The sequence below is a fragment of the Capricornis sumatraensis genome, chromosome 1 (assembly GCF_032405125.1).
Source record: "Capricornis sumatraensis isolate serow.1 chromosome 1, serow.2, whole genome shotgun sequence".
NCBI lineage: Eukaryota > Metazoa > Chordata > Mammalia > Artiodactyla > Bovidae > Capricornis > Capricornis sumatraensis.
The window spans coordinates 24,746,285-24,773,356 of NC_091069.1; the positions used below are offsets into that span (position 1 = coordinate 24,746,285).

Genomic DNA, 27,072 nt, shown 5'->3' on the forward strand with positions numbered 1-27,072 from the left:
TTGTATATAGACTCATAGAAAGTCTCTCCTGGGGACTCTGACCCATTGAAAACACATACAATTAGGTCTTAGGTGATCAGCCTAAGAGGTTCAGGGATTAAAAGTAGTGCTCTAGAAAAGTTTCAGTGTTTAATCATTAGGAGAGTTGCTTTAGAGTTTAAATTGCCTGAAAAATGTGCTTTTATGGAATAGGTTGTTAATTTTGCCAAACACAGAAAGTGCTACTACACTGAAGAGAAAAAATAAAAGAGCAAATAAATGCTCTTTTACTTCTTAGCATCCTTGAATAAGTAGGTCTCATGCATCTCTAAATATGTCATGCATCTCTGTAGTTTATGCCTTTTTAAATAATGGGAGTCTTTGTTGAAGTGCATGGAGCTGTACCAAGAGGAGTTCATTTTGGATGTTTCAGACGTTGGGTATATGAAGAAATGGAGGCTTAGAGAGGTGAAGGCAATTGGTGTGGTTTCCTGATCCCCAGAGCAGACATTTAGCAAATATTTATGTGCAGCAAGCATCTAGAGCTTCCCTGGTGTCTCATATTGTAAAGAATCTACCTGCAATGCAGGAGACCTGGGTTTGCTACCCACTCCAGTATTCTTGCCTGGAGAATTCCATGGACAGAGGAGCCTGGTGGTCTATAGTCCATGGGTTGCAAAGAGTCAGCCACAACTGAGCGACTAACACTTAGCACAGCAAGTATTTATGACTGTGCTTATTACCCACTCAACCTTGAACATCATATGAAAGAAGTGTATTTTTAAATATATGTACCAAACTTTAATTTTCATTTCACACTCAAAACTTCTGTACAAAAAGAGGCAAAGCAGGCAAAAAAATTACAATGACTTCAGCAAACAACATACGACAATTTTTAAACAGCGTTGTGTATGCAACAGCCTTTATAGATGTAGTGGGAAAATTGGGCTCCAAAGTTTTTGTTTCTTTAAGACAAAATTCCAATGTTTATTATTAACATCTACAAAAATTTGTAGCTGTCTGGGATACAAGATTGAATGAGAAGTCTCTGATGTCTACTGCACAGTTAGATCCCAAGACTGAGTAAGCTTCATTTTTCTTTTGAAGAAGCATGAAATTATTGTTACTTAAATGTGATGATGTATTAAAAACCTCAGTTTACCATTAATATCTTGATACAATGGTGATGACTAGGAGCAAACACCGATGAAGCATGATATTAACTAATAGTTAAAGGATAGTATCCAGGAGTTTCTTTCTGGTTCTTAATTAAAACTCCAGCTCCAATGGGTCACCACAATTCAAAACATTGTCACTTTCTTTTTAAACTAATGCCTAGTGGCACATAAAATGTTTCCGAGAACACAATTATAATGCCAAAGTAGCAGTGCATCTAAGGAATGTAATTTTCACCTTGTCACTTGCCCAAAAATAAATATCTGAGTAATGGAGTACACTTTCATTTGAAAACTATGAGACCTCAAATATGAAATATAGCTAACATTGACATGGATACCGTGGCTAGCGCTTTCCCCTGAGCAGCTCGTGGGTCCTGGACACACGTGCATGCGGCACACAAAAATGTGATTGTTCAAGGACACCTGAAGGACAGTCTGTTAAAGGAATCTGTCTCCCACTACAGCTCTGGAGTGGACCCAAGGCCACCACCTGTTAGTGATCACAGACATTCAGTTAACCTGTCCCGCTGCTAACCAGAGGCAATAGTTCAGGCCCTGGGCTTTTGAGAATCCATGTACTGGTGAATCTTGGCTTTGAAACAAGGTGGCCTGGCTAAACTGGGGCAGGCCGCCAGCTCCTCCCCCCATATGTTTAGTCCCACTTGTGAGAAAGTCGAATTAAAAATTATAAATGTGCTCAACCATATACTCTGCAAGTCCTTTCTCTGATATGGGCGGAAAATAGACCCCATGACAATAAATGTTGAGTACTTCTACATTTCTAGTCTTGACAGTTGTTGCCCAAAGACAACATGTGGCTTCCAAGTATAAGAAGCTGAGTATCTAATGAATTTGTTCACCCAGTGTTATCCCAGCTTCTGGCTTCTTCTAGGGTTTTTAGAATCCCTAGGTTTGGAAAGGTCTTTGAAAGCCATTTAGTGCATTTCTGTTATTGTGACAGAACCCTCATCCAACCAGCTGTACTTGTTCAGCTTGAAAAGCTCCAAGGAAAAGGGCTTTTCCTCTCTTTGTTGACTGACCGTCATTTAGATATAGACCAGGGAATCCATTCTGCCACTGAATGGATTTGTTAAAAATAAAACCTAAGTATGTCTCTCCTATTCTTAGAGGACTCAAGGGACTGCCACCTGGCTACCAAAATCCAGAAAGTAATGGGTGTGACAGCTCATTCCTTGGGACAATGTCATCAAACCCTGATATACCCAAACCCAACTTCTGGAATTATCATTCCCTGGGCAACTCTCTGCTTCCATCAGAAGTAGGCAAGCAATTGTACAGGCCAGGTTGAAGGTTTATTTAAAAGTGTCCAATATCACCCTATAGTATGTATGCATAGGCCACGTGGTGAAAAGAAAAGGACATGGAATCAGGAATGAGGCATCCTGGGTTCTAGTCCTACACAGGGGTGATGCTGTTTGACTTCATCCTCACTGGAGACCAGAATAGAAGATTTCCAAGATTCCACTCTAAACTCTGATCTGCAGACAGAATAACCCTTGTCATATCGTTAATCATCAAGGCAAGGTGGGCTGATGCTTACCAGATTCTATTTACAAAGGAAGGATGTGAGAGTCAGTCTTCTTATTGGCTCATGGTCTTATAGGAGTATTGGAGGTTATCTATTTTATTTGCCCATTTTATAGATGGGGAAAGTGAGACACAGAGAATTTAAGTGAATTTTCCAAGTTCACTCTGAATCAACAAGTCTAGGATTTAATCCCAGTACTCAGGCCAGAGCTTATACATTGTAACAAGCTGACAGTTAGGTCCTGGAGGAGCTGTCTTTTAAATATCAGATAATCAGAAAATAAAAATCTCCCCTCTAAATTTCCCAAGCTTTCTGATAACTAGTTAAGTTCTAGCTAGATCTTTGCTGCCACATGAATGATCCCCAGAGGCCATGGCTCCTATTAGGAGGAGTTGTGTGCCCAGCACTCCACAGACAACTGGAATATTAGCAACTTCACCCACAATTTTAGCCAGAGCTCCACTTCCCTGATCCTGGAGACAGAGGGTTGAAGCAGAGAGATGACTGTCATTGTTGCTTGGATGTCCTTCTTCCCCACCTGTCCCCACTTCCACGACAGTCACCAGCCCAGCCACAAGAGCACGTCTTTCTATTCTCCGTTCTCCTCCACAAACTGATGCAAACATGCTGATTTTTTTCCTCTTGAAAAATGGAAAGGGAACGTTACAGGGTATAAATCAAAATAGGAAGAGAGAATGCTGATAAATAAAATAGGTGCAAACAGAAAAGTTGTGTGGGTGCTGGGCCTTCTGAGGAAAGAGGGTGGTATGCTGAATTCCAGACACTGGGGTTTGTATCTCTGCGGGCATTTTCTTTTCTGGGATTCCCCCTCACTCTCTCTCAGTATAACGGTTGTGTTTCTTGTAGCTGGGCTGACCCAGGAAACCAAACTCTTCATGTTTCTCTAACTATACTTCCCAGAGAGATCACACATCTAGAATTAAAACCTGACCACAAACTGTTGGGAAGTTCTGATTGTTACAGGTATAAGGAACTCCAGAAGCAAAGATCAACGTCTCCAAATTCTGCCTTTTGGAGAAGGGGTTTTTGTTTTAGACATTGAAGGTAAGGCTCTCCAGTCAATTTATGATCTCTGGGTTGAGTCAGTCAGGATACAAATTAAGGTCCATATATTTCAGTGACAAGAAGGAAACGGTTATGTAAATACACAAGTATTAACATCAATCTGTATTAAATTATGTAAACATATACATCTTCTGAGGTCAGTTCAAAGATCCTCTTCACTGAGCAAGGCTTTACTGAAGCATCGCTCGAATCTGTTTGGAAGTCGATTCATCATTCAAGTGCTTTGTAGTGAACCTGGATGGAGAGAAAATGACAGCAGTCAGTGTGCAAACAGTGTGCTCTGAGAAAGCTTTGATCAGAGTTGTCAGCTCATCTTTGGCTTGGGAGGCACAGCTGATATTTAGAAATCAAACTTGGGATCCGTTCTTTACACAAAGAGCCACACTTCAGTGCCCAGCTTAGTCTCAGATTTAATATTCGATCCTTCCTTCCAAAGAAGTTTATATTTTGGTTATTAAACAAATAGATCTTCTCCCTAATCAAATAATTACATGAAGGAGATACAAGCAATCTTGTTTTCCAGGGAGACAGATTTCACGTGCTTGAGTGCAGGCTCTTGGCCACCTAGGGCACACCTCCTGAGTTACCGATTGTACAAGGTTGGTTTGCATATAGCAACACTGTTTTTGTTTGGTTGCTAAGTCGTGTGTGACTCTTTTGCCACGCTATGGACTATAGCTCACAGGCTTCGCTGTCTATGGGATTCCACAGGCAAGGATACTGGAATGGGTTGCCATTTCCTCCACCAGGGATCGAACCCACAGCTCCTGCACTGGCAGGAGGATTCTTTACCACCCAGTCACCATGACAACATTATCCAACTCTCTAGTTGCTGTTTCCTCAGTTTGTGAGAGTGCTTATCCTCATTACCACCGCAAGGAGGCACTAAGGCAGACCCATATAGGAAAGAAGTGGTTTAAAGTGTATCCTCACATTTACTGGTCATGAAAAAGAAGGAAAGGAGAATTAACATGTAATAAAATCTTGACCATGTTCTAAGCAGTCTGTGGGAGTTTTTATTTCACTCACACTCACACTAACTCTTTGCAGGACAGGTTATTACTTCCATTTTACAGATAAGCAAACTGAGATTTACAGATGTTAAATGACCCATTCCAGATGACAAATACAACAATGCATGATTTATGAGCAATTTGTGGTTTCTGATGTGGATCCAGGTCTGGCTGCCTCAAAAGTCTGTACCCTCTGACTTCATCACAGTGCCCAGAGGAGACACAAAATGCCAAGAACCCAATGGAATTTGCAGTCTGCCACAGTGTCCTGGTCTCCAAGCCTTGCTTAACTGAATGACATTGGACTTCCCTGATGGTCCAGTGGTTAACCTTTCAATGCAAGGGGCGCAGGTTCAATCCCTGGTCGGGGAGCCAAGATTCCCACACACCTCGTGGCCAAAAAACCAAAACATAAAACGGAAGCAATACTGTCATGAATTTAACAAAAACTTAAAATGGTCAGCATCGAAAAAATCTTAAAAAAAAAAAAAATCAGAAGCCAAAAGTTTTCTTAGTGAGTGTGGAAAGTCTGCTTTCTATGAAATGGGAACCAATGGAGAAAAACCTTGGTTTACCCACAGAATTTGAAAGACTCTTAGGTTAATGCTACATCTGTTCTGAAGAATGGTGACTTAGCAGCTGCACCAAAAAGGATCAGCCTCAGTGTATAATTTATTCATGTCATGTGCATCTGAGTTTCTTCCTTTATTAGATGGGGATAATAGATCTTACCATTCTGACTTGTGATGATTAAATGAGAGCATGAAACATACATGTTGTACATCGTAGAGCATCATTGCTCCATTTCACTTGTTGAACATTCACTACATGAATGGTATTGAGAGGAACAGAGGGAAATCAACAAAGAGTAAGACAGCAGGGGCCATAAGCTTTTCCAGATGGCAATCCAATCGGCACGATGCAACAAACTATATAGATGTGTCACAGCTAAACAAATGAGAATCCTGCCCCTGCAGTGGATTAAGTGCACGTGTCCTTGGGAAGAGCAGGTGCTTCAGCATGGCTCGGGAGCAGTGAGGAGCTGTCAGGAGCACTGGCCAGATACAAGGGCATCCAGACAGGGGAGCAGGGTTCTCAGTGTTGGCAACTGCCCAGATGCCTCATGCAGGGACCTTCAGAACAAACCCACAAACCTAAAATGGATGCCTGAGCCCCTATCCTAGCGATTACAATTCCTCTGGTCTGGGTTGGACCCAAGCATCAGTGTTGGCAAAAGCTACCCACCTAATTCTCATATGCAGCCAGGTCTGGGGAGCAGGGGTGGAGGGGGAAGTGAGACCCAGGAGGCTTCTTCTCCTGACAGGTCCCCACCAACCACAGAGCAGTGTGGCCAGGATCTGGTCTTTGATCTGCAGGGTCACCCAGACCAGGGTTTAATCTTGGCTCAGCATCTGTTGTGAGAACTTTTGCCAAGTGAGTTGACTTCTCTAAATTTCAGTTTCTTCCATCTGTGAAAAGGGGATGATAAAAACGGGGCTGACCTCAACATGTGTTAACAGACGTAAGAGGTTAAGCTTGGTGTTTTTAGCCCTTGGACCCTAGCAGCATCTAAATTAGCAGTGGATCTGAAGGGTTGCTACCCCACAGGGCTGAAGCTCACCTGAGGGCATTCAGTAGCCCCTCCACACTGTCTGGGGCCTGTTCCTTCAAAACCTTTATGCAGCCTTTCATCTAGGAAGAGAAAGTACAAGATTTGGTTAATAGCTTAGCAATTCTGCCCATCATAGTATCTGTCCATAACAATATCTGCCTGTAATAATACCACATTGTTTGTGTTCATAGAAACCATACATTGAAATGACCAATAAACCTTCCTCCTCCATCGGGCCGGTGAGTTGCTTCTGTGGGTTTCTAGAAGCTTCTGTATCAGTTTTCATATTATACCACAATAGAATATCTTCTGTGTCTGGTGTTTGGGGACAAAGACTTGAGATTGATTTTCTTGTCTTGGACACCAGAGCCAAGAGCAGAGCTTCTCTAGTCTGTGCTCAGGGGAGGCCGACCAAATGAACTGCAAACCTGATCATTTTACACCACTCTTCTGCCCAGAATGCATTTCCTCCTTTAGTTGTTTGACTGGTAATCTCCTTAAAAAATTTTTAGGACTCAGCTGGAGCTCACCAACACCAGGAAGCCTCTTCTGATCTCATTACCTTCACCAGGTAGAAGTAACCACCACATATTTGTATCCCTGATAGTACACTGGCATTTCTCAGAGAACATTAGAGATTTTAGTGCTCAGGTTAATTTGTCTCCCTCCCTAGGCCAGGGGAGGTCCAGTAAAGGACAACAGTTAGGAATATGAAGCACATGGAGGCAGAATGCCTGGGTTTCATCCATCCTTCTTTATTTAGAATCTTTATAAACCTGGGTAAGTTTCCTAGCTTTTTGAGTCCTTGCAATGTAATTTATTCATCATTTGGGAAATACATGAAAGGTAAATCTACATCTTAATAGATCACATTATATTACTCATATATGGGAATTTTTTTGGCAAAGAATAAAAATTCTGGAAAGAATACAGTCATTTTAAACTCATAGATATTCATGTACTGACTGGGTAAACAATACTAAGGACCTCTCTTACAATGGTCACTTAGAAAGTGTTTTTGTAGGTTGAAAGCTTTTTCCCAAAGACTTGATAAAGCTTATTGGATTGATGGGGGCAGCCAGAAGCACAGGGCTGAGAATCATTTGCGGGTATGTTTAGCCCCATCCCAAAAGAATGTCGTGGTCAATCAGAGATGCCTGTCACAGGTGCAGGATGGGGGCAAGCACAGGATGAAGGGATTCAGTCCCTCTCCCAAGAGAGCTCAGAGCCCAGTGGGAGAAGAGAGACAAACAGCTCCTTGTCATCCTTTGATATGTGGTCTTGTAAAAAGCGCCCAGGGAGAAATGGGGACACAGATTAGAAAAGAGGCAGAAGTGTGGTGGATACTCTATGGGAATTTCTAGTTCGATCTCAGGCTGATAAAAGCCTGGGGTGTGAATAACAACACACAGAGATGCATTCGAGATCAGATTCAACGTGCGTTTAACAACATGTTCAGGACTTGAGGCCTTGACCTGTGGAATGTGGTTAATACTGAAAGGGATCTGAGGAAGCAGAGCTGGAGACGGGAGGGCCAGTGGGAGCCCCTGCGAGTGAGGGTGTGAGTGATGGTGTGAGGGAGGGCGTGCATGAGCGTGTGAGAGCGGCTGTAGGCACAGAGGGGCGAGATGAGCGGATGTGCTGAGGTCCAGGCCACAGGACTTGGTGGCTGAGGAGGTGTGAAGGTGAAGAGCAAAGAAGACTGGTCCTAGGTTCTGTGGAAAACCCCCAGGTTTGGCTTTGACCCCGAGTTGAAAGGAGGTGAAATACCTGAGACAGGAGCCCAAGAGGAGGAGCAGGTGTGTGTGAAAGTGAGAACCTTTGATCTGAGGCCGGCCATAGCTCAGGTGTCCAGAGGAGGTGGGGGTCTGGGATTCTGGGTGAGGTGTGAGCTGGGGACCGGGTTTAAAGAGTGATTCCGTATTGGATCGCTCCATGTAGTTTTAAGCAAATCAGTTGAAAATGCCACCTCACTCCAGCCTGCATCCCTCACACCCACGAACAGGATCTGTTCTCTCACTGATGAACATCCCTCTGGGCCGCCATGACTATGCTGGGATGAATCCTCTGCCCGGAGTACTCTTCCTTCTCTCCGTCCAGATCCACCTGAAACATCGCCCTGTTTCTCTGCCTCTCTACAGAAGGAATTTCTCCCTCATCTGCGTGTCTAGAGCTCAGAACTTCCATTTTGGGCTCCAGAACACGTTCTCTGTAAGGGCACATTCTCTGTAAGGGACAGAATCTAATTCATTATCTGCTTCTTCGTAGCTGATGCTGATACCCTGAGGGTTTATAAACCCCATGCCTGTAACTGCTGACTTCGAAGCAGGCTGGTATCTGGAAGGAGAGCCTTTATGTCACCAGAGAAGAATGGCTCACTATATAGTCTACATACTGTGCTCTATAAACCTGAAACTTTCTTAGAGACATGGGTGAGCTTCAATACAAGCAAGCCGTTCTTAGTGAGACCGATATGAACAGACTTCACCAGGAATGGGGAGGGTTAGAACTAACATCATATAATGTTTACAGCCTCCACAGAAAGAGTCAGTGAATGACAAGCAAGGACGAGCTTTTTTTTAAAGGTTAAGGCTACAAGACATAATGGTACGCAGTGTATTTTTAATTATTGACTCTCTGACAAGTTAACAAATGGCTGTGGTAAATGAGAACGTCCTATGAGTACTAGGTAATAAATTCAATCCATATTCAAATGATATTCATGGGTTATTAATAGAGCTATTTATGCTCAATCTATAGCATAAAAATGGTAAAGCCTCACGAAGAATACAGTAAAATATTTATTGGTATGGAAAAAACTCTGTAATATAGTTATGCAAATTAAATATGTTTTTAAATAACAATTATAGCAGGGTGCTAATCTGTTAAGTATTAATACATACACACAGACACCCAAACATCTATGTAAAATGAAGGGACAAACATATGTGACATAGTGATGATACATGACGTCCATGGTGAGGTTACCACAGACGTGTTTAATTTTCTGTATATTAATTTCCTTTATTTTTCCCAAATTTTTATATGAATATTTATTTTCTTGAGAAATAAAAAGAATTATATTAAAAATAAGGAAGACTCTATGGAGAACTTTGGCTAGCTATGCTAGGAAGCCAGAACCTCAAAATGAGTAAACTGAACTGCATTATGAACTGGTAAGTTTTCTTACACTCTTTAGACTCACGGCCCCTGTGGGCATCTGCACAGAATCAGAGCCTCAAAGATGCTGCTGTCTATGCATGAATGAGCCTAGATTGTGCATGCCCTTACTTAGCTGTGTCAGAATAAGTTAGTACCAAAAGGTCCTATTCTGTACTTAAAGGGTTTTAAATTAATACAGGGATATACTGCTGGGTGCTGCTGCAGGCAAACACTGGGCTGAGAGGAGTGTCTTTATCTCAAAATCAACAGGAAATCACTTGCACACCACCATCATTTGTTTTCCAATCCTATTCATTCACTCAGCAAAAATTTTAGGAGCACTATGCTCTATAGACCAAAGACACTGTTAGGCAATGGAGTGGGCATCAGGTGTATAGATCCTGGTCTCTGCTCTTCTCAACAAACTCAGAATCTGTGTTTGTTGTTTAGTCGCCAAGTCATGTCCAACTCTTTGTGACACCATGGGCTACAGCCCGCCAGGCTCCTCTGCCCATGGGATATCCCAGGCAAGAATACTGGAGTGGGTTGCCATTTCCATCTCCAGGGGATCTTCCCTACCCAGAGATCAATGTGTGTCTCCTGCACTGCAGGCAGATGCTTTATTGTGGAGCCACCAGGGAAGCCCCAGAGTCTGTGAGGGAGTCAGAAAATCCAAAATGGCGAGCGCTCTGGGGCCAGAGCAGAAGCAAGGCTCTGCTCCGTGCACGGTGCGGGAGACCTGCTCCACATAAGGGGACATGTGAGGAGTGTCTTAAAGGAATCCCCCTACCAGAGAAGAGAGTGGGCTCTCTGTGCAGGGCTCAAGCATAGTCCAAGGACAAGAAAAGCCATGAGAATCAGGTAGTGTTCTCTGCCGGGCAATGGGACAGGAAGTTGGAACGTTGTTTGGGATTTGACTATGGTGTCTTGTAATCCAGTTATCTCCTAATGCTTTTCACATTGAGACACACATATACAAATAAATATGTATATGGCACATGGATAAACTGAAGGGGCAGCTAGCAGCTAAGTGACTGTTCACCTCTCAGCCCCTCTGCAGGCTGAGGGGATCAGCGTCTCCACCTCTCCTTCTGTGCCTTTGAGGCTGGATGTGTTTGTTGTATGCCTGTGAACAGGACTGGCTTTTTGCTATGAGGAGAGATGCCCTGATGGATTTGAAACAGGGAGAGCTCACTCATGGGCAGTTGGTGGGGGGTGGATGGAGGGGAGGGAGAGAGAGAAGCAAGGTCTGTTTGGCGACATTCACGAGCCCCTTGGGAAATCACCTATCATAACTGTTCTTACATCGATCTTGGATGTCTTGCAGAAAGCTCCCACAGGGTGCACGTGGTCGTAGAGGATGATGACCCCCACCATGACCCTCATGCAGAACATCAGCGTTTCTTCACTGGTAAACCTACTCCTGTATTCCCTGGAAGAGAGGAGAAAGGGCAGAGGTGTCACTTCTGTGACAGAGTCCGTTTGTTTTTGGCTCCACAACTCGCTAGTTTAGCCTCCTCCAATCCTCTCTTGAGAACAATCCTAGACCTGCAAGAACCAGGTTAATAAGCTCTTAAAGAAACTGGCGATGATAATTCTCCTTGAATCTATCCAACCAATGTGAAAACAAGGTAAATTGGAGGGCAGTAAATTCTCTTCTCTTCTGCCCTCAGCGAGCCAGCTCATCACGTACATAACTCCCCCACCCATCAATCATGAATATTTTATAGCAGGTCTCTCTGGCTGCCCTAGATTATAGAGAATAATGGCTTCATTATGGAGAAAACGAATCAAGCTCATTTCTATAGAGCAGCTACTGCGTCGCCAGTCAGGGTAACTTCCTTTGTTAAGATACAGGCTGCAGATTGAATTAGATTGGCAAAGATACCTAAAAGAGATTACATACCGTCCTCTGGGTTGAGAGTATTTGTGGAGCTTGAATTCTGTTCCCTTACCTTGACAGGGTCATTGATGATTCAGATAATTCAGGTCAATTCTAGAGGCTTTCTTAATATCAACTTCATTCTGACTTGGCTCCACAATGATGATGATTACTATTTCCATCTTGGAATAAATATTAACTTAAATACAAATGAAATATCTGAAAGGAATGCCATCTTACATTTGAACAGAGCATCACATTTTAGAAGGCACTCTTGACGCCTTTGGCACTCCCAAACTTTCTGCCCTGTAGATGGCATTATGGGGATCTCATCAGGTGAGGAAACCAAGGTCAGACCACTTGTCAGTGGACACAGAAGGGGCTACAAAATAAACAGAATAAGGGGAAACCTGACACTGGAGTGAAGATTTCCTCATTACCATACTGCCTCACCTCAACAACTCAAGCATTTTTTAAGTCTAGCAACTAATTTAAGTACAAAGAAACTGCCACATGCCTGAGAGAGAGGTTTTCATTATCATTTTCACAATAGTCTTACCACTTCTACTCTTGGTTTTAAATATTCTCTCAAATCTTTTCTCCAGTATACTCATAACAATACCCATTTAACTCAATCCACCATTTGATGTGCATACCACTTCTCCTGCATCTTTGATTCAAGTTTTGATTCTGCCATCTAACAAACCATGCGATCTTTGGAGCGATGTCAGTTAACCAATTTCAGCCTTGTCTTCCTTAGCTTTAAGATGGGGATAACTACACCTATTGCCAGAGATCTTTATGAAATTAATTCAGGTAATATATAAGGAAATGTTGACGTGCTAACCCAAATGTTAGAAGCTGTCATCACCATCATCATCATTGTTAGAGATACGTGAATTCTTGACATGGATACACTTCTGATTTAACTTACGGAGTTTCCAGCATGACTTTACAAACACTTGTCATTGTACTGAGGCAGTCTGTGGTGTTCTCTATCGGCAGGGTTTTGTTCTAAATAGAAGACACAAAGGGCGTTAGCCTGTTAGCAGCTTTTACGGGCAACTGGGCAGAAGGCACTTTGTTGCTCAATATCACTTACTTCGGAGACAAAGTGCATAGTGGCATTGCTGAGGGTTTTCAGCATCGGTGTGGCTTCTGCATAGAACAGGGACATTCGATTGGCCATCTCATTGTTGACTTCATTCTCAATGTCTAGCTGATGAAAAGAAGATGAGAAGATGCGATTGATAAAGAGATGGTCAACATTTCAAATTGTGTCTTCTGGAAAATAAATCACAAAGGCTCTGTCTTCTCCCTGTGCCCCTCCTGATGCAGAATTTAAAAGAGATCTGGAACCTGGGGCTGTCGACCCAGGAGATCCAGGGACTCACATGCATGTTGTTGATGCGATTGCGACTGATGGTCCTTCTATAGTAGCTGAAGTCATTCTGAATAGCTGGGTTCCTCATCTGAAGTTCAGAAAAGAGGAAAGAAGGTCATTTCTCAGCATCAGAGGGGGGTTACGCACCCAAAGTCCAGGCACTATATTTTGCACAGATACCAGGACTTCTCTTTGTTACCCAAGAATCAAAACAACTTTGGGTTAAAAATAGACTCAGAGCTTCATTATTTAAGAATACGCCCTATTTTTACCCTAGGCTAGATTTTAGGGAAAGCATACTTCCAAAGAGGAACAGACACTTGAGATATTTTCTCTGGTTGCATTTGGCAGATTTTGAATTTCCACATACAAACCACCATCGTAAATCACTTTGACCACAAGGAGTGTGAATTCTTACCATATCACACGTCTCTTGAGGAAAGGAGCTACTTCCCTCATCTTTTTTCCCCACCCCACAGCCCTGCAAAGCACCTGGCCATGCAGGTGCTCAGTATGAATCTGTTAAATTGTCCAAGCACACATGGCCTAACCTTCAGCTCATCAAATCGAAGGGTGAAATGCAGAATTTCCGCAAATTCCTTGGCCAGGGCCTGCTCCCGCTCCAGGTGCTGGGTTGGTGTGTAGGGTGGACAGGTCAGAGATTCCAATAAACTCTGAAGAGCTTTTTCTAAAAGTCAAAGGGATACATACATATTTGAGGTGGATCACAGAGATTTTTCAAAAGCCCAATTTGCAGCCCCAGTTGACATTTTCAGAGATAACCTGTGTGAGCCTTTCCTCTCCACCTTCCCCCATCCCCCCGAACAGTGTGAAATGTGATGTATGTGGATAAGGAGGAAAAGGAACCCCCTGCCGTCCATGCCTGAGAAGGCTGCCTCTACTGCAGAACTGACCCGTGGTCCCAAAGCTCAGCTGGACCCTCCCATGTTCTGTTGTCCCAAATCCCAACACTGTAGAAAACCACAAATAGGATCATGTGCATGGACAGCCATCTATGACCCCAGGATGAGATGAGGCGGACCTGAATGCATGGGTTAAATTGCTTGCTTTGCAGGGAGAGACTTCTAGTCCACACCAGCCCTTCTCTGCAATGACACTATTAGCAAATCGCAGGAATATTTTTCTACAAACCTGCTGCCATATCTACCTCCCTTACTATCCTGAAAACAGTCTCATTACTCTCACTTGTCTGTTTCTAAACCTTCCTTCCTGCTTTTTCTTCATTATATTTTTCTTGGCATCAAGTCATTTTATCAATCCTCTAGAGAAGAGGTAGGCAAACTATGGTCCACAGGCTAAATCTGGTCCACAGTCACTTTTTTTTGCAAATAAAGTTTTATTAAAACACAGCCATGCTTCATTAATATTTTCATTCTGTACCACAATGGCAGGGCTGAGTGGCTGTAACAATGATAGGATAGCCCACAAGCCTAAAATGTTTATTATCTGGCTCTTTACAAGGGTTCGCTGGTGCTGACTTTATCATCCCTAGAGGCCTTTTACAGTCTCTTTCTGACGACATCTACTAGCATTTTCTATCTATAGAAACACACTGTCTTCTGAGGCATCCCACTTGACCTTGGTGGATCTTTTTCCATCTGCTGAGCTGACACTTGGCTCCTTATCATTTCAGTTCAAGGGGTCTAGACACAAACTTTGAGGAAACTGAGAAGTCAATTCCTCTTCAACCTGAGAGTCTTCAGGAGCTCTTCTTGAAAAACTGGTTTAGTTCATTGAACTATTCCCTTGGAGTCTCAGTTTCAAGTTCTCTCAACATCATAGCTATTATTCCCTCAGGGTACTTCACTTTCTCTGTTTAATTCTTAAAATGTGGCACTCACTTATGGCAGAAGTAGAATAAACATAACCACACACTTCCTAAAGGAAATCAACCCTGAATACTCATTGGAAGGACTGATGCTGAAGCTGAAGTTCCAATACTTTGGCCATCTGATGCAAAGAGCCGACTCTTTGGAAAATACCCTGATACTGGGAAAGGTTGAAGGCAGGAGGAGAAGGGGACGACAGAGGATGAGATAGGTGAATGGCATCACCAACTCAATGGACACGAGTTTGAGCAAACTGCAGGAGACAGTGAAGGACAGGGAAGCCTTGCGTGCTGCAGTCCATGGGGTCACAGAGACTCGGACATGACTGAGCGACTGAACAACAATAAAACCCCCTTCCTCATTCTAGACATTTCATATGTTTTAACCAGTGAAACCTCAGATAGCTTTACTGTTGGGGGAGGGGTTATATCATATTGGTGGTCACATGGAGCCTACTGTCAACCAGACTTGATTTTACTCTGACCTCTGCAAAGCCATCCTGCACCTGCACAGGGTTGTATTTTTTGTTCTTTTTTTAAGCTTAAGAACAGAACATTATATTTGTCTTTCTTGTATTTTGCTATATTATTAAGTTGGCCGAAAAGCTCGTTTGGGTTTTTCTGTGCTGTCATCTGGAAAATCCGAATTAACTTTTTCTGGCCAACCAAATAAATTTAACACATGATTCCAGCCAACCAACTTCTCTTTGGGTTAGCAGGTAACATGGATTTTCCAACTTCTCTGTCCTTTGGAAATGTGATCAGACAGGGTAATACTGTCAAGAATAGAACTTAGCTGAGAACAAAACCAAAGGGAGACCCATTAGTAAAGACACTCAAAACATGCCAATAAATGCAGGGGAAGAAACTCTGAGGCATGTTGTCAGAAATGGACATGACTGCTGTTTTTGTATCTGAGTGGCCTCTGATGATGCACAAGAGTGGATGTGGGGCAGTTTCCAATCTCTGAGCTTTTCCTGCTACTTTCTCAAACACCATCACAGAGTTTCACAAGAGGGACCTGAAAATCATGCATACATACTCACCTAGCCTGATGGAAAACTCATAAAATCTCTTCAGCCTCACGACCAAAGGACACACTGCATTCCAAGCTTTTTCCTGAAGCTGAATGTCATTGGGATTTTGGATGGCCTGCCAAAACATGATGGAATTGTCTGCTTAAAAAGAAGCGGTAGGCTCCACGTCAAAATGACTTAAGATTGAGAAAGAATTTGAGTTTTTTTTTAAATCCTTGCTGTCTTTTGCTATTGTGTACTGCCTCAATCAGTTCATGGAAGTGTTGTCCAAGATGCTCAATTAGGATGGTGATTTTAGCACTTGGACATAAGGCAAATGGCTCAACAATTAGACACCATGTCATTTGACTCGCTTCTCATATCTTCAGTGCAAAAAAAAAAAAAATGCATGTCTAATTGGAAGCAATTCAGATCTCCTCCATGACCATTTGATTCTTCTAAAGTAGAGCTACTGCTCATTATGAAGTACAGATTCTGTAGATGTTTTCCTTTCTCTATAATATGTATTACATTCCTGACAGTCTGAGATGGTACCTAAATTACCTAAATTAAATGGTGACACTTAAGTAGAAAAATAACCTCTTAATAGGCTGCTACTTTCTTTGAAACGCTGTTTTGCCTGGGTTTCAGCAGTTTGAGGATTATGATGCTAGCGGCATTTTATTGTTGTTGCTATGTCTTGGTTTTTTTTTTTTTTTTTTTCAGAAAATGGTGATGGCAATGTGTGTGTGTGCCGATACTTCCACAAAACTAATTATTTCAAACAAAAGGAGTGTGAAGTTTCTTGCCTTGAAGGCATGACAAACTCTCAAAAGCCACACTGCCAATTTTTTTTTTTGTTTTGGTCACTGTTTTCATTTTCCTGCACTTATTATTTTGATCTTACACGTCATTTCAGGATGACAGACGAGCAGGCTCCTTAAGGGAGGTTGTTTATGTCTCTTGATTGTGATAGTCATGAAACCTGCCAAAAATCATTACAAAATGCTGGAAAGTTCACATACACCCAGACCTCATGACTCCTATTTCAACTACCGTTCACAGATTTCATATGTATGTTTCTCTTATACGAAGCAACATATTGACAAATTATTGTTTAAATGTGAGTTCCACAATTTCAAACGTATGTCAGAGGAGAGAATGGCTTACACTTTACATGGTGCACAGCACTATGTGCTCAGATCAGTGGACTCGAATAAAAGGGACCATTCATACATTTTTAAGGACACATTACCCTCCTTGTTCTTCCCGGTATGCTAGGAAAAACTAGGGCTATTACTTAATCTTGCTGTGTGTGTGCGTGTGTGGGTTTCCCTTCTCCACCAAGGGCGTTGTCAGCTTAGTGTTATTATTGGCATACATCTCGGATCTCTGGCCCTGCGCCCTTGTACGCCTGCAGGTCTGCGAGGATGCTCTCGGAATCCTGGAGCACGGCGCTGATCTGGTTCCATACTTCCCTCTCTCCTTCTGTGGGCTGGGCATCTAGGCAGACAGGAAACCAAGAGACACAGAGGCTTGTGTTTATAAAAAGCCTGGGAAGAGGCTCGGCATTCAATTCTACCCGCTAGACAATACTATGTGACTCCTGCAGGCATGGTATTTCCTCTTTAACATAATAAGGTGCTAAGAAATGAAAACTAACAGAAGATCTGGCCACTACTCATTTCAAAATAGTTACAAATATTTCACTCACATCTAACAAAGCTTGTTGGAATCATTGTGCATGCGCTGTCGCTCAGCTGTATCTGATTCTTTGAGACCTCATGGACTGTAGCCCACCCGGCTCCTCTGTCCATTTGATTTCCCAGGCAAGCATACTGGAGTGGGTTGCCATTTCCTTCTCCAGGCGATCTTCCTGACCCAGAGATCAAGCCCATGTCTCCTGCAGTGCAGGCAGATTCTTTACCACTGAGCCACCTAAAAAGTCTATGGAATCATTGTAGGCACCCCTTTATTTGTATAGATCAGTTTTTTTTTTGCACATATACTATGTGTCACATGGTACACTGGGTGATAGGAAGAATAAGCATTACCTTTTGGGATCCAATTCTAATATTTAATAGAAGCTATTGTGACTGAAAGTCTGTGAATCTGAGTCTAGATGGGAAAGTAGTCCCTCTTATATTCCCATACTAAAAAACACCTAAGATTCTCTGTAATTAATCCTTCAGAGCTATGGCATAGATGTATCTTTGCAGAACACAATGATGTAGAAAGCAATGGAGTTCCTTTTTGAACATGAGCTCAAGAAGAGAGTTCATTTTAAAGACTCCTGTCCTGTTCATCTTCGGTCGTAACCATGAAACTTCTCCACAAAAATAAGTAATGCATTTAAACTTAAATACTGAAGAACAAATTCTAACAGTCACAGAGACATCCACTTAGTTCCTCAATGAATTCCAACTTGTTTACATTACTGGAGCCAATGTATGTTCTTGCCTGCAGGAATATTTTGTGAGGGCTGGTGGGTGGAAGTTGAATGGTGATAAAGATAGGGTCTTATTTATCTCACAATGCCTATAAAATGGGTTTCTTGCCCGGGCTAGTTAGGAAATTAATCTCCATCTAAAACAAAGGCATTGCTAATACAGGAAGAGGACAGATGTCATCTCCTAAAATCTGTTTTCAAAAATCCAAGTCCTAAGGGACTGACTTCTTCCAGCAGACTTCACTAATGAAAGGGTACCTGCATGTGTGCTCATCCCTTCAGTCGTGCCCTACTCTTTGCAACCCTATGGACTGTAGCCCGCCAGGCTCCTCTGTCTACAGGACTCTCCAGGCAAGAATCCTGGAGTGGGCTGCCATGCCCTCCTCCAGGGGAATCTTCCAAAGCAAGATTCAAACTCGCGTCTCCTGAATTACAGGCTCATTTTCTTCCATAATTGGTTAGGCTAATTGTAAGTCCTAGGCTTTGCTGCTTTTCTCTGTCAGGGAACAGAATCACCTTTTCTTCCAGCTATTAATTAAGCCCTAGGTGTTGACTGCACAGTCCCTGGCTTCTGGGCCAGGCTGCTGTAAGAGTCTAGAGGACTCAAATCACAAGTAGCATAAACTTCTGAGATAGAAAGTACCAGCTGGGAGAAGCCCTAATCTGTCTGTCTTGGTTTTCAAATGAGAAAAGGACCATGTAACCCTAAGTGACATGTGGTTTTGGCCCATATCCCTAAGTTCATAATTCACCCCACTTTGATCCCCTAGCTAAAAGAACAGATAGGACTAATAAGTGAGAATCTGATCCACAAGACTGTAAGATTCAGACCTTATTTGTCTCATTTGACACTGTATCTCCAGGATCTAACACAGTGCCTGGCACACAGTAATGGCAGTAGAAAAATGGGCTGAATAATTGAAACATAGTCAAAGCTACAACTTTTCCAGTAGTCATGTATGGATGTGAGAGTTGGACCGTAAAGCAGGTTGAGTGTCAAAGAATTGAGGCTTTCAAATTGTGGTGTGGAGAAGACTCTTGAGAGCCCCTGGACTGCAAGAAGACCAAATCAGTTAATCCTAAAGAAAAATCAAACCTAAATATTCATTGGAAGGACCGACACTAAAGCTGAAGCACCAATACTTCAGCTATTTGATGCAAAGATCCTGATGATGGGAAAGATTGAAGGCAAAAGAGAGGAGGTGACAGAGGATGAGATGGTTAGATAGCATCACTGACTCAGTGGACATGACTTTGAGCACATTCTGGAAGATAGTGAAGGACACGGAGGCCTGGCTTGCTGCAGTCCATGGAGTCGCAAAGAATCAGACACAACTTAGCAACTGAACAGCAATTCACATTGTTTTGTGATGGTTTTTCTGCTCGTCTTTGAATACCAAGCTATCTGAAGATAGGGCCTGGATGCTTGTCCTCAGGGCTCTCATATGCCCTGAGGAGAAACTTACTAAACGTGTCATGTCTGTCTCAATGGACAAATGATGAAATTGATCATGTGAAGAGAACGTGAGTGTTGAGAAGTGGTGAAAAAAATAAAGACCTTACTGCCTCCAGATCCTCTCCTCCGTCTTGTCTCCTGAAATGGCTTTACCACTGTTGCATGTCTCACTGTCGCCGTGAAGATAATATGCATTTACCTATAATCAGACTGACTATTCACACTTTAGTTAATGTGCTTTTAAATCCTCCATCATTTATCTATGGCCTCAATGTTTTCTCAGTGTGGTTAACACATTAGTAGAATATTGGATGAGTGCAAAACTGCATTACTGTTACTCTCCTAATTCTAAAGCTGTTATTTCACTTTCTGGAATAGTCCTTTGAGAGACTTTGGGGTCTACACTTTTGGCATTCTCCAAATTGAGATTCAGTTGGTCACCATGCTTTTAAAATGTATTGTGTCTTCAGATGTCAAGGAGAGACATCTTGAAAAAGACCCAGAAGAATTCATGATTGGAAAGGTTACTATTTAACCTATCAGCAACCTCCTAGAGCATTTGCTGAGTGAACAGGAACTCTGAATTAAGGCTTCTTTTTTCTATTTTTAACACAAAGATTGATCTTAAGTCAAAGGTATATACACACACTAATAATAATGATGATGATGGAAATGGGTCCCTGATTCCAGTTGTAGCCAGTGAATTATTTAGTGACGTTTCTTCTAAGAATCACATTCTAAATTCCTAATCATCACCAGTTATTTCATCGAAATTGAGCAGAATGGTTACAGAAAGCTGGACTGTTCCTGTCTAACAATGAAGCTGTTAAAAGTGCCTGTGATTTACACAGGCAATTTCAGAAACGAACACTTCTAGGAGCCCTGGAACAAGCCTCTCCAGGCCTTTCTCCAGGCAGTGATTTAAACCCCTATTCTAGCTGTTGTGGAAAGAATGAAAATGTATCATGTGCCCTGTGACCTTGAATACATACATTTATTGTCAAGAATTTGCTGAATTCCAAGTGCCTGGAATTTTTAATGGAAAAAGCACCATCTTATCAATTAAGAAAGTTCAACAGTATTCATTTTGTTTATAGGGGACCTATTTATCCTCCTTTGACTCAATTTCCCAGTGACAGTGGATATTAACTGTCAGCATTTTAGAGTCACAGGGGTCAGGGGGAGGTTTCGTGCTGAAGGACTGTGATATTTACTGAAAGCAGAATTCTTGGCATTCCACTGTGCCTGTGCCGATGCAAAGCAAGGTGGCCACCAGCTTTGTTTGTCAGAAAGGAACATCTTCGGTGAACATACCCCAGGGCACAGGCGGCAGGGCTCAACCCTGAGCAAGGCTGTCAAATCAAAGAGTTCTTATCTTTGTAAATCAGCCAAGGATGCACTCTTGTCTCCACAAGCCCCGGGAACACACACACCTACCCCTAAAGACCTATTCAAGACTGTGTGGAAAAGCTGACAGAGAATCAAACAAATTAACTGAAGAAAATGTGAATGGAAGACAATTTATTTGGAGATGTCTTTGGCTTTGAAGGAAGCCCTGGCATTTCATCAGTAGGATACATCCCTTTCTCTGCACCCACCAGCTGTTGTATAAGCACCAGAGAAAGGCAAACCATAAATTAAATCTATAGCTCTCCTTCTCCACCCACTTCCTCATTTCACCCTTCACCCCTTCAGGATAAACTAGGAAGCGTAATAACTATCTAATGTTAACATTATGTGTGTGTGTGTGTGTGTGTGTGTGTGTGTGTGTGTGTGTGTGTGTGTGTGTGTGTTTGTGTGTGTGTGAGTCTTTCAGTCAGGTCAATGCTTTAAGACCCCGTGGACTGTAACCCACCAGGCTCCTCTGTCCGTGGGATTCTCCAGGTAAGAACACTGATGTGATGTGGGTTGCCATTCCCTTCTCCAGGGGATTTTTCTGACCCAGGGATCAAACCTGGGCCTCCTGCATTGCAGGCAGATTCTTTACCATCTGAGCCACCAGGGAAGCCCTGATATGAACACTGGGGGATGTAAAAATGGAAACGATTTATAGCACGATACTAACTGCTTACAAAAAAACAACCTAAAATTGCAAAGGTCTGTCAGAAGGGGTAAGCGTGACGGGACTGACATATTTATTTATACAGGAACATCAGTCATCCTATGCCAGAGCCCTTTGCCAAGGGACAGTCAGATGAGGGACTGCAAAAAGCATGGAGGTTTAAGACACTTGAAGGCTTGTTTATTTCATTCACATGCTGAGGCATCCCTGTGATGTCATGGGGGGGAAGAGAGAGCTCCAGGGATGTAATTTTTGAAGAACCAGATCCTATCATAAGTTTTCACTCACTAAATATGAGACCTCAGGGCAAGCCAATTAATCTCTCTTGGTCTCAGATGAATTCTTGGTAGAGGGAGGGGAGCTAGCAAGAGCCTCGTCTCCTACCTATAAGGTCCTGTGGGGGTCTGTGACGTGTAGGACAATAAACAGGATGTTGACAGCTGAAAAGCACTTAAAAAGCGCAAGTGCTAGAAACTGAAAGAATCTCTGAATGAATCCCTGCCTTGGCATAAACAAATTGCTTCCCAGGTCTGTTTCGTTCCTTTGCTTTCTGTTTGTTTTGGTTTCATTTCTAAAGTGACCAAAAACATCTTTTATTTTCCTCCTTTCCCTTTCCAAGATTATCTAGCCTCCTATGCACAACCACAGCAGATGTGAGAGTACCAGAGAGCAGGAGATGAAAGAAGAGATCAGTAGCAGTAGGAAGTATTCTGCATCCCCCAAAGAAATTCCAGCCGATTGCATAAGCTGACATGCACCCACACCCTTGCTTTAAAGAGTAGGCAACTGTAGTTGTTTCAAGTCAAAATACGCAGAGCCTTTCTGGAAGTACCATGGCTTGGGAGCTTTAGAATTTCCCTCTTGACTAACCCCATCAACCACCATTATGGTTTTTGGCATTCCTATTATGCTCATAAAGGTGGATTTCTCTTGTAAGAAAATCACTTTTCGGTTACTATAGCCTAAGAAACGTATCTTCATCCCAGCCTAGAACCTGTACTTCTTTTGGCTAGTCCATCACTTTCTCTTTGTTCTAGCTAGTACAGATTTTTTCTCTGCTACCTGTACTATTGTCTCTTCGTTGTGCTTGCATCTGATCTCCCCAATGGTTACATACTCCTTGAAAAAGAGTCTGTGCTCTTCTAATGTTCCTGTTCTTATGTACCTTATGTCATTCCTCCTCATGACCTTCTGCTCCTCTAAGACCCGACCCCCACTTTTGCTGGTCCTGCCTGAAGCTAGGATACAGAAGACACTCTGCAGATAGTTACTGAATTAGCATCAGTGAAGAAGCCAAGGTTCCTAAGCTTATGCTTCGTGCCCAGGTCTATGTCAGATACTGAATAGGTCACACATGACATAAGCATAAGACGCCATCTAAATCTTTTCCACAGAGAAGTTCTTTAGGCTAAAGTGAAATAATACCAAAGAGACCTAGCTATATCAGAAGGAATGGAGAACACTGAAAAATATGTCAGTAAATATAAAAGATCTATTAAGATTACAAATATAAATACACAGAGACTATTTGAGAGCTTAAAGTTTAAAATAAAGACATTGCAATGAGTTTATAACATATGTACACAGAAGTGAAACAGTAACAGTAGCACAGAGTGAGTGGAAGGGTGGTGACTGGAAGTCTGTGACAAGTTTCTTAAATTCTTCATGAAGTAAACAATGCATTTTGACGGCAGATGGCAGTAAGTTAAAGATGTATATAATAATCTCTAAAGTAAGGACCAAGAAGCACAACTAAAAAGTCAGCAGAAAGGACACAAAAGAGTACTAAAAGTTTTTTGGTTTACTTAAAAGACAGAAAGACACTGAGAAACAAAGAGGAGAAAACGAATGGAAACAACACCAAGATACACAAATACAAACATTAATTAAATGCACATACAATAATGAAAAGTAAATGGACTAGACATACCAATTAAAGGTTGATATTTTCAGCTTGGATGAAAAAGCTTGAGGCAACTACATATCGTTTATAAGAAACACGCTATAAAGAAAGGCAGACAAAATAGGGAAATACATACTGCTTCAAATACTAAGGGTAAGAAAACTGTTACGGTCAAAATATGACATGATTAAAGGTAGATTTAACAAAAGATATGCCAGATTTCTATAAACTATAAAATATTTCTGAGTGAAATTAAAGAATATCTCAACAAACGGAAAGACTATATGCATAGGTAGGACAAATTAATATTGCCTAGAAGTCAATTACCTCCAAACTGATTTATTGATTTATATAATTACAATCAGTATCCAAGCAAGATTTTTTGTGGACATAAAAGCTAGTTTTGAAGGATACATAAACTTATATAGAAAAATAAAGGTGTTAGAATAGTCAGAACATCTTGAGAAAGAACAAAGTTGAAGCACTTGCTTTTCCTGACTTCATAACTTATTAGTTGCTATGTTTTGGCATTAATTGGTGAAATGGATCAAGAAGCAATGAAAGAGAATAAAAGGTCCCTAAGTAGCCCCACACATATTATAAATAGTTAACAAATTTATGATAAGGGCATTAAAGCAATGCTGCCTGTGTTAGAATAATTTTGTATCACATGAAAAAAGAAATAAATCCAATACCTCTTTCATAACATATGCAAAAACTTGCTAAGATTGATTATTGACTTAAATGTAAAGCTTAAAATTCTAAAGCATTCCTAGGGAAATGTAGTTGAATATGTTTATGACCATGGAGTAGGCATGATTTCTTAAAGAAAACAGAATGCACTTACTGAAAAAGGAAGAAAATGATGAATCACACTTCATCAAAATATAACATTTTTGTTCATGGAAGAAAATAGTCATGGGATGAAAAAACAATAAAAAGACGGTAAGTGACTGTGTAGAAATATGAGCATAGACTGTAGAACCCACTACAAAGGTCAATCAGATCTACACAACTGGAATACCTAAGGACAGATGTGTCTAATTTTGTGTTAAATTTTGACCCAGCTTAATTATATCCATTTGACCCAGTTCAATTATATTCCATCACTGACTTCAAAAAGAATATTCAACACTCAAAGCAGAGGTGCCACATGCATTTAAGCTATTGTTACACCCTGTTCAGCCTGTCTTCCTCCCTTTACTGCTGACTTCCTCCTTAACTCTCTGCAATCCAACCTCTGTATTTAAAGCAATAAATCCTGAATCTGTTAGGCAGCTAACTGCCAACTCATCATCCCCTTTTCAAGCCTTCTTGACTACTCTCAGAATCTGAATCTATTTTCATTCCCTCCTTCTTGAAAGTCTGTGTCTTCTGGCTGTGCTATCTGGCCTGTTCTATTCTGTTTCTTCACATGGCCAGCATCTGTCACTTGGGCTCATTCGGTCTCTTAGCTCAACACAAGCTGATGGCTGGGTCACCAAACTGGGTGGGGCCCAAGCCCTGCCATCAGGAATCTCAATTAAGTTGCCCTGCTTCTCCCTCAATGTAGCCTCTCTCCTACTCAAGCTCCCTTTAAACACAAGCATGCCTGAAATTCTCATCCACTCAGCTCTTATCTTCTGTAGTTTTCCTTCAGGGATTTCAACTATTCTTTTTGGAAAACTCTTCTGAAAGTGAAGGTGTTAGTCGCTCAGTTGTGTCTGATCTTTGCAACCCCATGGACTGTATGTAGCCCACCAGGCACCTCTGTCCATGGAACTCCCCAGGCAAGAATGCTGGCGTGGGTAGCCTTTCCCTTCTGCAGGGGACCTTCCCAATCCAGAGAATGAACCCAGGTCTTCTAGGTCTTTGGAAAAAAATACACATTGTTTTAAGTCCATTCCAAATTCCACCTTTGCAAGAAAACTTCTCTAATTCCTCCTGAGGTCATCCATTCCTTGAAACTAGAAGTTTCTCCCTCTATTCTCAGGCCGCACCATGCCTCTTCTAAGCCCCTTATTTTATTTTGTCTTTGAACCGTCTGCCTATATCGTCCTCCACACCAGCCTGGGGCTTCGTTAGGCAATAGCTGCTCTTGTTTAGTTCTGTCTCCCTGATGTCACCAGGCTTACACGGATGCTTATGACCATACTCAACATACTATTGCCATAATGAGCTGAAATCTACACACTCAAGGAAAAATCATGACCTCAGCCCATCTTCCCCACCCTTCCAGTCTGTCATCCTTCTTTCTTGAAAGCCAGCTTTAGGAAATAAGATTTGAAGAATCAAGAAATGAAAACAATTTTTTTTTCATGAGACATCTCATCTCCCTCTCTAATTAGGCAGAAGATGATGGCTGTATTACTTCCTGGAAGCTGCCTATGATGAGCACTTAAGGGAATCAAAGCAAAGGGAGGAAGAAGGCCAAAGACATCTGTACTCCCACCTCAGTTCCCCAGTCATTCCCTGTGTGACTTCAGCCCAGTGACTCATCTTCCCAGACTCAGTGAAATAATGTTAATCTTCTCTTTGGTAGTAAGGGGGATATAAACAGGATTTTATACATGTCTATAAATTTATAGTTTTATATTTTCCTTAAATACTCTAGTTCTAGTCCTAATAATAGGCCACCAGACATGGAAATCCAGTTTATACTTCCCCTTCCTGAAGAAATTAGAGCATATCTATAAATGGAGTTTTGATACTATAAGTCATTATCAAAATTGAAAATATTGAAATGTTTTCTTTGGCCACCATGATCTTTCTTTAAATAACATATTAAGAAAATGGCCAAACTACAAGACTGCGTAGGTCAGAGTCCTTGGGTTGTAGGAGAGAGGAAGAGAGGCCCCTTTGCAATGTTGCTGGGGAAGGGGATGCCCTGAGATCTTGCCTCAGAATTATGGTGCTTCAGAGAACACCAGCTGAAAACTAGTGCTTTAAATTCCTGTAGATTTTACTTTTATCACTTTAAAGGGTTTTCATATTAGACTTGACAAAGAACTCAATATTATTCTTTGTGGAAGCATGGGAAGGCCAAAGTTCAAGAACAGCTACATAAGCAAACAGGGCCACTGAATTCTGGGTGACACTGTGAGAAGCATGCACTCATGCATGTGGAGTTTAGATCTTCCAAAAAAGTGAAGCATGAAGCTCCCTTAGCTGTTTATATGCCCCTGAAGTTGTGAGTGAACGCTGTTTTACCACTGTTTTGGCCTTTGTGCTTGCTGAATGAAACGGTGTAAAATACACATGACAAGAAGTGGAAAGGACCAATCAAAGATGCAAGTAGTAAAATTGGGGTGTTGGAATAAGAGGTAGTTCATTCTACAACAATTTTAAAAATTATTAATAAATCTTCCTGTAATAACAAAGATAGGCATATTATAGAAGAGTAGCAAAAGTCACACCAGTTTAAAAAAAAAATTCTTTTTGAAGTATCATATCAATCTGGCTCTTGAGTTCCCAGGTGTCCTCCTTACTAAACTGAACCAACCCAGCATAGCC

At 41.8% G+C, this 27,072-nt stretch overlaps 1 protein-coding gene across 1 annotated transcript in view; it reads right to left on the reverse strand.

The window, feature by feature from the left end:
- Window positions 1–931: 931 nt before the first annotated feature.
- The window catches only part of CYRIA (CYFIP related Rac1 interactor A), a 102,224-nt gene continuing 76,083 nt past the window's right edge, over window positions 932–27,072 (reverse strand). The window contains exons 4-12 of the mRNA XM_068970537.1: window positions 17,092–17,213; window positions 15,741–15,846; window positions 13,397–13,533; window positions 12,856–12,933; window positions 12,564–12,680; window positions 12,396–12,475; window positions 10,885–11,011; window positions 6,427–6,497; window positions 932–4,026 (exon numbers count right to left, since the gene is read on the reverse strand). Of these exons, the coding sequence (XP_068826638.1) occupies window positions 3,963–4,026; window positions 6,427–6,497; window positions 10,885–11,011; window positions 12,396–12,475; window positions 12,564–12,680; window positions 12,856–12,933; window positions 13,397–13,533; window positions 15,741–15,846; window positions 17,092–17,213 (902 nt within the window). The 3' untranslated portion in view covers window positions 932–3,962. The remainder of the gene's footprint in view (window positions 4,027–6,426; window positions 6,498–10,884; window positions 11,012–12,395; window positions 12,476–12,563; window positions 12,681–12,855; window positions 12,934–13,396; window positions 13,534–15,740; window positions 15,847–17,091; window positions 17,214–27,072) is intronic.